This window comes from Ambystoma mexicanum, chromosome 10 (genome assembly GCF_040938575.1).
Source record: "Ambystoma mexicanum isolate Mex_15411 chromosome 10, UKY_AmexF1_1, whole genome shotgun sequence".
NCBI lineage: Eukaryota > Metazoa > Chordata > Amphibia > Caudata > Ambystomatidae > Ambystoma > Ambystoma mexicanum.
This window is the reverse complement of record NC_090932.1, coordinates 1,511,319,009-1,511,331,045: the sequence shown is the minus strand read 5'-3', so window position 1 is coordinate 1,511,331,045 and position 12,037 is coordinate 1,511,319,009. Positions and strand designations below refer to the sequence as shown.

At 42.3% G+C, this 12,037-nt stretch overlaps 1 protein-coding gene across 1 annotated transcript in view; it reads right to left on the bottom strand.

Annotated features, from left to right (window-relative positions):
• DDX55 (DEAD-box helicase 55) overlaps positions 1–12,037 on the bottom strand; it is a 345,960-nt gene that overhangs the window by 109,339 nt on the left and 224,584 nt on the right. Inside the window, exon 11 of the mRNA XM_069619685.1 lies at positions 10,441–10,555. Coding sequence (XP_069475786.1) covers positions 10,441–10,555 — 115 coding nt within the window. The remainder of the gene's footprint in view (positions 1–10,440; positions 10,556–12,037) is intronic.

Below are 12,037 nucleotides of genomic sequence, written 5' to 3'. Positions count from 1 at the left end.
ATTCCACACCTGATTCTGGATCCATCTTGTCTCCGGACCTGTAAAGAACATCTTTTCTGCACACGCCGCACCTCCAGCAGCAGCGCCGCGCCATACTCACCGGTCTTCACAGCATCCTTTGTGTCGGCGCTGCCTCCATCATTTCTTTGCTGAACTTCGGCACCTAGGAGACAAAAGAAAACCACAAGGTGAGCCGAGGGAACCAACAAATATAATTCTTACCACCATAGACTTACCTGATTTACCACCGGAGGCATCCTTTTGTGACTCTCCATATTTTCACGTGCCGCATCTGTAAAGAGAGACAAAACAACACGTTTTCCTCGTGCAACATTTACCGGACAGCGCCGGGTAATACAGACTTGAGCGCCACCAGCTGCCACAAGAGCACCTTTTGCAGACCACCAGCTGCAAGACAAGAAAGGAAGGGGGGGTACAAGAGTGAACATCGGACATATTGAACTCTATGAACTTAATCCTTACTGGTCCTCACCAGGAACCTCACAGTCAATACTCTGCGGAACTCTCCCGAGCCTTCAAATCAGCGAAGTAACTGGAATCGACGCGCCCCTGCAAATCCATGCAGGATGGAGAGCTCATCTTTCAAGAATATAAGGTGAGATTGCTGTGAGGCCATTTCGGAGGTGATTAGTTGGGGAGGACTGTGGGGGTGCCATCACTGAATCCACAAGTGGCTAAATCCATCTCTCCACCTGCAGGAGAATGTTTCTACTGGTTAAGCAGACAAGATTAGGAGGGCAGATCCAGTCAGTCATCGCTGCACTACGCATCACGTGGGTGGAGACCGCAGCTGTCTGGGTCCGACCGACGCCCCTGTGGGAGCCAGGTGAGCGTAACAGAACGCAAAGCCTATCTACAAATCCCCACCCGGGCGTTATGGAAACCTCAGAAACCGACCAACTAGCCCTATTGTTAGGGGAACTTAGGGCAGAGTGCACTCCGCGCGCCAAGAGACTAATGCCCTCAGGAGTGAACTGATTGTGTCAAAGGAGCGCACTGATGATCTTGCTAGACAATTACTGCAAAACCAAGCTTGACAAACGCCATTACCTGGACTCGGGGGGAATCCAACTCCAGTTTCATCGAGCAATCCTGTGCAAGTGGTTCTACCATGGAGCATTCCTTTAGCTCCACCCGAACGTTTTGCTGGGGACCCAAAAAAGTTTGCCGTGTTTATGAACCAATGCCGCTTGCATTTTTTATGCAGACCTGGAGCTTTTCCGAACGACCAAACCAAAGTAGCCTTTGTACTATCATATCTTAGTGGCAGCGCACCGGATTGGTCAATTCCATTAGTTAACCAGGATGACCCTCTTCTTCGGGATTTTCAAGGTTTTCAATTGAGCATGGAAAGACTATTTGCCAGACATTCACAGGGACAGGCCTTGGATAACAAACTTTTATCATTACGACAAGGTAACCAGGATCTACTAACCTAGATCTCCACTTTCAATAGGTTTGTGGTGGAAACCGGATGGCCAGAGGTAAAACGAATTACATTATTTCATCGTGGACTTCGGGGTGAACTCAAAGACGTTTTGGCCCAAGTTGTGAACCCACCTCAGGATTGCGCAGAATATATGGACTTAGTGGTCGAGTTAGAACACCGACTTCAGAATAGAAAGGCTGATCGAGCTAAGTTCGAGAATCGGGTATTGGTTAAACCCAATGTTACCCTCAAAGGAACAGATGTATCAGAACCGATGCAGATCGGGGGGGGGTTCAAGGGACACTTAACTCAAAAGGAAAGAGAAAGAAGACGGCAGATTCAATTGTGTCTGTACTGTGGGGCCTCAGGACATTTTCTACGGGATTGCCCTATAAAAACATCTAAAAAAGTAGTCGGAGTTTCTGATAAAAATCAAACAGAGCCTGATTCAGGAAACGACCACGCCAGACAAGTGTAGAGGTCCGCTTGCCGAGCTTGAAGAAGGATACTCGGACCTTGCACTTCATCATACCAATGTTCTTTATGGATCCAAGGCAGCCATCACGTATGCACGCAGTGAGGGCATACATTGATAGCGGGGCCATAGGAAACTATGTGGACCACGAGTTGGCTTCTAGGATGAATCAATCTCTCTGCAAAAAGACCTCTTCGGATGTCATCACCACAGTCGATGGAACTGAAATTGCCTCTGGGCCTGTAACTCATTCCACCACAGAGATGACACTATTGGGTCAGGATGGGCATTGAGAGACTATTGTGTTTGATTTAATCAAAGCCCCGCAGTTCCAAATAATACTGGGGATACCTTGGTTGGAAACACATAATCCTTGTATTGATTGGCGAGAGAAGAGAATAACCTTCCCGGATTGTGCACATACTTGTTACCCAAAAAAACCCTTGAACCAAGGCCTGGCCACAGTCGCTACTTCAGTCGTGCAGTTACCTCAGGAATCGAATTCCAGGATGTTTTCCAAAAGGAACAGGCAAACACCCTACCACCTCACAGATCATACGATTGTCAAATCGATCTCATACCCGGTGCACAACCTCCATGTAGTAGGATCTATGCCCTTACGGAACCCGAAAACCTTCACCTACGACAATACTTGGACCAATACCTTGCTAATGGCTTCATTCGTCCATCCAAGTCCCCTGCATCTTCAGCTTTGTTCTTCGTGCCTAAAAAGGAAGGCGACCTCAGAACGTGCATAGACTACCGCGCATTAAATCAGATCACGGTTAAGAACCGATACCCATTGCCTCTGATCCCCGAATTACTAGACCAAGTAAAGGACGCTTGCATCTACACTAAATTAGATCTCCGAGGGGCATATCATCTGGTACGTGTAAAGAAAGGCGACGAATGGAAGACTGCTTTTCGCACTAAGTACGGGTTATTCGAATACCAGGTGATGCCTTTCGGGTTGTGCAATGCACCAGCAGCCTTCCAGTATTTTATGAACGATGTCCTTCGTGAACTCATTGACGTCTGTGTTGTTGAATACATAGACGATATTCTAGTGTACTCCTCTTCAGAATCAGACCATGTGAAGCACGTTTGTGCAGTCCTTGAGAAAAAACGCCAGCACAAGTTATATGCAAAATTGGAAAAATGCGTTTTTCATTCAACGGAAGTTGAATTCCTTGGATTTATCCTGACTCCAAAAGGAGTCTGAATGGACTCTCGAAAGGTGGACGCAATCCTCAAGTGGCCATCACCCAGTTCAGTTAAAGGGGTACAAAGCATGCTCGGATTTGGTAATTTCTACTGCAGATTCATTCCGGATTTCTCACATGTTGTACACCCTATCACAGCACTTTTGTGAAAAAACAAACGCTTCTTGTGGACCGAAGAAGCTGAAAAGGCCTTCCAAGAGCTGAAAGTGAAATTCACGTCTGCACCTGTCTTCAAGCATCCACGCCCCAAACTTCCATACATAGTTGAAACTGATACATCCAGTTTAGCCATGGGAGCTGTCCTGTCCCAGAAGGATCCTGAAACCGGTCAACTTCACCCAGTAGCATTTTGGTCCAGAAAGTTCTCGGCACCCGAGTTAAACTATGCAGTTACCGATAAAGAATTATTAGCCATCAAATCCGCCTTCAAGGCTTGGCGGCATTATCTTCTCGGTGCCAGGCATACCATTAAGGTAATCACTGATCATCGGAACTTGCAGTATTTAAAAACAGCAAAGGCCCAATCGTTGCGTTAACTTCGATGGGCATTGTTTTTTGCCGAGTTCGATTTCGTGATCACTTATCGACCAGGTTGTAAAAATGGCAAGGCAGATGCCTTATCCCGAATAGGGATGGGAAAAGCATATGCGAACCCGGAACCGGTGCCTATAATTTCAGAACAAAGAATTCTTGGCATAACCACTCTACAGACACTAGAGGATATTCAAGTAAAGATCCAACAACTCTTTGATCCAACAGCCCTGCAGGACTGGGTGAAGAAAGGCCCCGACTACTCAGTCATCAATGACCTACCTTATTATCAAGGGCGACTATTTCTACCACACAAGGAACTACAAGAACTAGTCATCTCCAATTATCATGACACCCTGATGGAAGGACACCCAGGTATCGCAAAAACCGAAGCTAAAATTAAGAAACAATTCTGGTGGCCCACCTGGCGAAAAGACGTAAGTCATTTGTAATGTCTTGTGGCATTTGCGCCCAAAACAAAAGTCAGAAGAAAAAACCAGCTGGCCTCTTACAACCTTTGGATATTCCACCTACACCATGGCACACCTTATTGTTAGACTTTATTACAGATCTACCTCCATGTAATGGATTTAACACCATTCTAGTTATTGTGGATCTTTTTTCCAAGATGGCCCACTTTCTTCCTCTAAAGGGATTACCTTCTGCTTCAATTCTGGCCAAGGCGTTCCTCGAAAACATTGTTCGAATACACGGATTTCCTTCCGTATTGGTCTCTGACCAAGGTAGGCAATTCATTTCACATTTTTGGAAGAAATGTTGTCAACTGGCGCAAATCAACGTGAGGTTATCAACCAGTCACCATCCCCAGACCGATGGTCAGACGGAGAGGACCAAACAGACCCTTGAACAGTAACTGCGTTGCATGCTACACCAGACCGAAAGTAATTGGAAAGATATTTTATGGATTTCCGACGATGCATACAATAACTCTGTACATTCAGGAACCGGACAAAGCCCCTTTTATACCATATATGGTCATCACCCTCGAACCTCAGAACTAGATTCGCCTCAGCATTTAAAAATGCCTGCAGTTAGTCATTTGCATTCTACTATTACACAAGCCTTTAAAGAGGCAACAGAATATTTGAAACAAGCAAAAGAGAAATATAAGAAAAATGCTGATCAACATAGAAGTGAAACTCCACAATACCAGATTGGGGATCAAGTTTGGCTGGCTACAAAACACATACCTCTGAAGGGAACTCAGACTTTTAACCCTAGATATTTGGGACCTTACACTATTAAGGCCATTACCAACCCGGTAGCCGTCAAATTGGAATTACCCTCTAATATGCGCATTCATCCTGTCTTTCATGTTTCACTTTTAAAACCAGTTCAACCAGGAACAAGATTAACCAAACCACCCAACCCCATCTTGATAGATGGAGAACCTGAATTCGAGGTAGAAAATATTCTGGACTCCAAGATGGTCAAATCAAAACTTTTTTATTTAATCGATTGGAAGGGCTATGGACCACAAGAAAGGTCATGGGAACCTAGTGACCACGTCCATGCACCTCAGTTGGTGAAAAGATTCCATCGGAACTTCCCAGACAAACCAGGGCCCAGGGGAGAACAACTTTAGGATGGGGCTTTTGGGGGGGGGCAGTGCTGTCATGATGCCTACCCCCAGGCATCCGGACCAAGCCCATCAGCCCCGGAAGCAGGCATCTAGACATTTAGTAAAACCTTAGCAGCCCCGGCTAGGGGCTATCTGGGTTCAGTCCTGGCGCCTTAAGCGCCAGGCTCATAGTCATTACTTACCACAGGCAGACCATGCTGCAAATGACTCCAATCCAACATGAAGCCTGAAGGGGACTATTTTTCTACAGGGACTATTTTTTACTCAGGTGTGGTTGTAGGGACTTCTTACCTGGGACTACTTTTGAGGCTATTTAAACCACGCCCGACCAGCAACACATGCTTCGCGTTATTCTGCATCCAGCAGCGTAACACTCACCGTGCCTGCAGCCTGCATCCATTCTTTTGCCACGCCTGCCTTGAATCCGGAGCTCCTAAAACAAAGAGCAAAGAAAGGGACAGGGTTAGAAAACAAACTTATTTCTATTCCACATCTGATTCTGGATCCATCTTGTCTCCGGACCTGTACAGAACACATTTTCTGCACGCGCCGCACCTCCAGCTGCAGCGCAGCGCCATACTCACCAGTTTTCACAACATCCTTCAGGATCGGCGCTGCCTCCATCATTTCTTCGCCGAAATTCGGCCCCTAGAAGACTAAAGAAAACCACAAGGTGAGCTGAGGGAACCAACAAATATAATTCTTACCACCATAGACTTACCTGATTTACCACCGGAGGCATCCTTTTGTGACTCTCCATATTTTCACGTGCCGCATATGTAAAGAGAGACAAAACAACACGTTTTCTTCGTGCAACATTTACCGGACAGCGCCGGGTAATACAGACTCCTGAGCGCCATCAGCTGCACAAGAGCATCTTTTCACAAGCCAGCTGCAAGACAAGAAAGGAAGGGGGGGAACAAGAGTGAACATAGGACATATTGAACTCTATGTACTTAATACTTACTGGTCCTCACCAGGAACCTCAGAGTCAATACTCTCCGGAACTCTCCCGGGCCTTCAAACCAGTGAAGTAACTGGAATCGACGCGCCCCTGCAAATCCATGCAGGATGGAGAGCTCTTCTTTCAAGAATGTAAGGTGAGATTGCTGTGAGGGCATTTCGGAGGGGATTAGTTGGGGAGGACTGTGGGGGTGCCATCACTTGAATCCACAAGTGGCTAAATCCATCTCTCCACTTGCAGGAGAATATTTCTACTGGTTAAGCAGACAGGATTAGGAGGGCAGATCCAGTCAGTCATCGCTGCACTACGCATCACGTGGGTGGAGACCGCAGCTGTTCGGGTCCGACAGACGCCCCTGTGGGAGCCAGGTGCGCGTAACACCACCTCCTCTTTTTTAGAAGAATCTTTACAGTACAAACAAATGCGCAACAACTCAGGAGCAAGTCAAAATTGGGGAAATACATTGCACCAACTCAAAACCAAGGAGGACTAGGATGGGCAGAAGGGGACAAGGCAGCAAACCCAAACCAAGGAGACAAATATAGGCGTGAAACTGAGATCCAAGAATTAACTCCCATAACGAAAAACTTAGTGGTAAATTAAACACAATCTGATCTTTCACCTCATCTAACCACAGCTCTAAATAAAGGCCTAACTTTTTGCCCAACTACTTTGATTATTTCAAAACGACAGTAGATCTTTACCATTTCTGCAGGAAATTGAAGCTCGTGAAATATTTTCTCAATTCAACAGTTAAAATACAATCATCTAGTGGAATACCTCCATCAGAATTATCGGTGACCTACATAGAAAGTACGGTGGATTTCTTAAATCTATCAGAGCCACAAGATATTCATAGCATGCAAACATTTGCTGAAGAACAAGACGTGTTTGGGACTCTCACAAGAAACCACTCTTAAACCAAAATCAAAATGTGTCCCTTTTTTAGGAGCAGAGAATGCTATAGATATATTCTTCAAGGCAACACAACTAAATCTAAGAGAAATCTATTTGAAAGGTGCCAAAAATAAATTCGGCACAATCTGTATCTCCAACAGAAACAAGCTCTACTGAAACTTAAAGCTGAACCAAATATAATAGTCAAAATTGCAGAGAAGGGAGGAAATATAGTGTTGCTAAAAACAGAAGACTATATTAAAATAGCAACAGAACACCTAAACAATACCCAATGTTACCAAAGACTTAACCACACTCCTACACCTCAACTTCAAGAAGATTGGCATTTGATGAGCACATTTTGGAAAGAATGAATTGCTTACAGAAGAACACCTTTGCATATCTCCTCTCCAATCACATCAACTATCTATTTTATACCAAAAATGTATAAACAATTTACAGATCTGCCCCAAAGTCGACACATAATTAATGGTATAGAATCGTTGACAGAAAGAATATCAGAATACATTGATAGACACAACAATTGGCAGCTAGATTATCTCCCTTCATCAAAGACACCAAGCATATAATTCTACAACTGGAAACAACTGAATGGGAACCAAATTATTGGCTGGTAACATTAGATGTCTCCGTTCTGTACACCAGCATCCTTCATGAAAAAGGACTACTCGCAACCAACTATTTTCTAAAAATGAGCTCAATGTCATTTTTTCAACAACACCTGATGATTCTGGAAATGCTCAACTATACTTTGAGAAACAATATCTTCACCTTTAACAAACAGCTCTACAAACAAATACAAGGAACCGCTATAGGCGCTACGTTTCTCACCATTCTATGGCAACTTATATATGGGACATTATGAGTTAGAGCATGTGTGGCAGCATATAGCATTTCCCAGTCAAAACAAAGTGGTCTACTGGGGTCGATACATAGACAACATCATAATGATATGGAATGGAACAGAACAACAATTAATGGAATACCATAGTTTTCTCAACAATAACAAATTCAATCTACAATTAATGATACAACAGAACCAATCAGAAATAGACTTTCTGGATCTTCATCTTTATATAAAAAATAACACCATTCATACCACCTTATTCATTAAACCAACAGAGGTCAACAGCATATTACATGCTTCAAGCACCCGGTTCATGTTATCCAAAATATACCATATGGAGAAATGTTAAGGGTGAAAAGAAACTGTACAACACAGGAAGAATTCGAAAAACATGTCAGAAATACAGTAAACAAATTAAAACAGAGAAGATATAGCCAGAAACACTTAACAAAAAACCAAAACAAGGACAAGAGAAGATCTTTTACAAAATAAACCAAAGTTACAAAAATCAGAAGAGCCGGATAAAGCAAGATTTAAACGACATACAGCACAAACAACCATGTAATAAAACAAGTATTAAAGAAAAATTGGAACATACTAAAAGTTGACACTGATTTGCAACACATTGGAAGACCAACCAAGTATCACTTTCTGCAAAACGGAAAATCTAAAAGAAATGCTAAGCTGATCACAATTTCACCAATAGCAGCGCCAACAAATTGGCTCTACAACGATGTGGTAGCAACCGCCTGTACAAGAAAATTACAAATGTGGACACTGCCTAATGTGTACATTTTCAGACAATGCAAAGAAAAGCATACAAAAAACAAATGGCACAGAAGTATACAAGATCTAATAAATTGCAAAAGCAAACATGTATGTGGGATCAAATGTATTTGCAATCAACTATATGTAGGAAGTACTGTCAGGATATTGAAAACGCGCATTGGAGAACACATTAGAGCAATAACCAACCAAGACCCGAGATCACCATTAGCATTTCATTTTCATAAATGCTATAGCATAGTCCAATTGCCACAACTGAAATTCTTTGGAATAGAAAAGGTAACATTAGCATCAAGAGGATACAGAGAAAACGTGAAGCATATTGGATATGCACTATGGACACCAGCTATTCAGGTTTATACACGGATCAAGAACTGTACCACTTTCTTTGAGAAACTACGTATCTCCACACATCTCCAAATTTATCACACCAGAGCCCGAAAAGAGCAGAAGTCTTTTCATAAGTAGATTGTGAGTAACACAAGGCAACAATGCCTGTAAGTAAGTACATTTTATACCAAGATAAATTGCACATATAGTATCAGACAACATCTAAATGAATGTGTTTCTGGTTTGTCCCAATTTTTAGGACTAATCAAAAAACAACTGAAGCCACTCCACAAAGCCCGAAAAGAGCGGAGGTTTTTTTATAAGTAGATTGCGAGTAACACAAGGCAACAAAACCTGACTACTCAAAAACAACTTAATAACAAGTGGAAGCCACTCCACAAATGGACAGAGTAACACAAGAAGCAAATCCTTCTTAGAATGATCTAACAATAAGTGAAACTTTGCACCTCCTGAAGGACCGTCATATGGAAAAACGGGGAAACACGTGTCTGGGAGCAAAACAATTTTTGTTTTAAAGGAGCAATTAAGCAAATTCATGAATAACAGCAAGGCTGAATACAAACAGAACCCAAGAACATTTGAAGGAATATGGGAAGCCAAAGAACATTCTGAACGGGGAGCATAATTTCTCCTTTCTAACAAAAATGGTTAAGTACATTTATGAATATCAGCAAGGTTGAACATTAACAAAACTTAAGAATAATTGAAGGACTTTGGGAAACCAAAAGACATTTTGAATGAAGCCAATTCAAATTGGAGCAAGGTTGAGCACAACAAGTTTTATCAAAAGGAGCAAAACAAGCAAATTTAGGAATATAAGTAAACCCTAATGCACTTTGGGAAGCCAAAGAACATTTTGAATGACATTAATTAAAATTTAAACAAGTGAATTAATGAAGTATAAATACAAATTGAATGAAGGCAATTCAATTTGAAGTCCGTTACACAATGAAGTAAATCTAAATAAAATTTGGAGGTAAAAAAGTAAACATTGAATATTGTTATCTTTTGGCAACAGCATCTCCACGAAAGTGGAAGCGCAACATATTAGTATTCTAACAAGTCTCTTTTATACTGAATTCAAAGTCCTGGTCAGGCACAGGACACAGAGTCTGATATTGCAGCCCACATTAATGAATACAAAACACATTACGTGAAGTGCCAAGTGCTGTCAAAGCAAAGGCTGAATCCACTCTATAAACCCATTTGTGACGGTGCCAAGAGGTGAAGGCACGAAATCTATGGAATCAATTGCTTCAAAACCACATGCACTTTATTGAACAATGACTTACTTTTTGGTTGATTGAAAGGAAACTGACGTAGGATTCTTCCATGGGAAGCAAAAAAACAAGGGCACTGCCTTGATGGCCGATTCTTGCTGTTCTACCACAACGATGGACGAAGGCGCTAGAAGAAAAGACATCCAACATTACACTTAAAATACGCAAGAGCATCTTAAAGTTTAAAGTTATAAAGAATACAATGAGCGGTAACAATGGACGGCATTGCAGTGCCATTAAAATAAGCATACATTTATTAACTAGGACTGCCACGTTAAGGACCAGACTTCCGCGGCCTAAATAAATGTTTTCGGCTATGGTCTCTGGGATTTGGGTGATGACGCAGAGCACCTCCACTTTCCCAATTTAGGACGCTAAACTGAACCATTATTTTCTGACATATACACATCATAATGGAGGTCAAAGGTTTAAGGGCTGATCTTTTTTTGTTCAAATATTTTACTTAATACAGTACTGATCATTTTGTTATGCAATAGAAGATCAGTGTTAGGAAATATTTCCCTTTAGGCAACTATCCCTCCACAGTTTCTATGGACCCCATATCTTTTTGCATAGTTTTTTTACACTGTTCTGACTTTTTGAGGGAGACTATCAGACCTTCAGGCTATCAATACTGGGAAACTATGTTTCCCTTTCATCTGATATATTTTCGTAACTTTTTAATATTGCATATATGTGCCTAAAGACAAGCTGGAGCAGGCAAATAGTTTTTACAATTTTTGTGTTAATTCTAGTGTGCAAATTTGCATTTTCCGTGTATGGCTACTAAACATGGCTAGTGCCCTAAAACAGCTGCGTCCACAAGAATTTTGCTTGTTCTCTGGCCATATTGTTGTTTGCCTTTCTTCCTGCCTTGCCAGGTCAGGAAATCCCATATAAGGTCATGCACTTGCCTGTGAAAGCTGATAGACTCCCAAAGCAGTTTTGTATTGGAGGTGGGAGTACAGTATCTTTTTCTAATCATGTACAGAATGTAGTACAGATTTCGGAAACAGACCTCCTTGAGAAGAAGTTGAGTCCAATGCATAATGTTTTATAAAGGTGTGCATAGACGACCATGTGGCTGCTGCACAAATATCTTGCACAGGGCACCCCTTTTCAGTGCTGTTGAAGTTGCCATGCCCCTGGTCGAATGAGCTCTTAGTCCATCAGGTGGTTCTTTTACTGCTAATCTGTAACATTCTGTTATGGCTACAATTATCCATCTGGATAATGTTTGTTTTGTTACCGGAAGGCCCAGTTTACGTCCAGTGTATCCCACGAAAAGTTGATCACACTGACGAATTTGTGCAAATCTTGAGATGTAAAAACTAAGAGCTCTCCTGGGATCTAGTCTATGAAGTTGCTCCTCTTCCTTGCTTGCATGAGGAGGAGGGTAAAACGTAGGTAAAGTTATTTTCTGTGACAGATGAAAGTCCGAAACAATCTTTGGCAAAAAAGGTTTAACCCTAAGAACTACTTTGTCCTTATAAAAGATGGTGTGAGGAACGCTCAAAAGCGCCTGCAATTCACTTACCCTGCGGGATGATGTCAATGCTACAAGGAGTATTGATTTCAACGTAAGGAGCCTTAGTGGGCAAGAATGTAA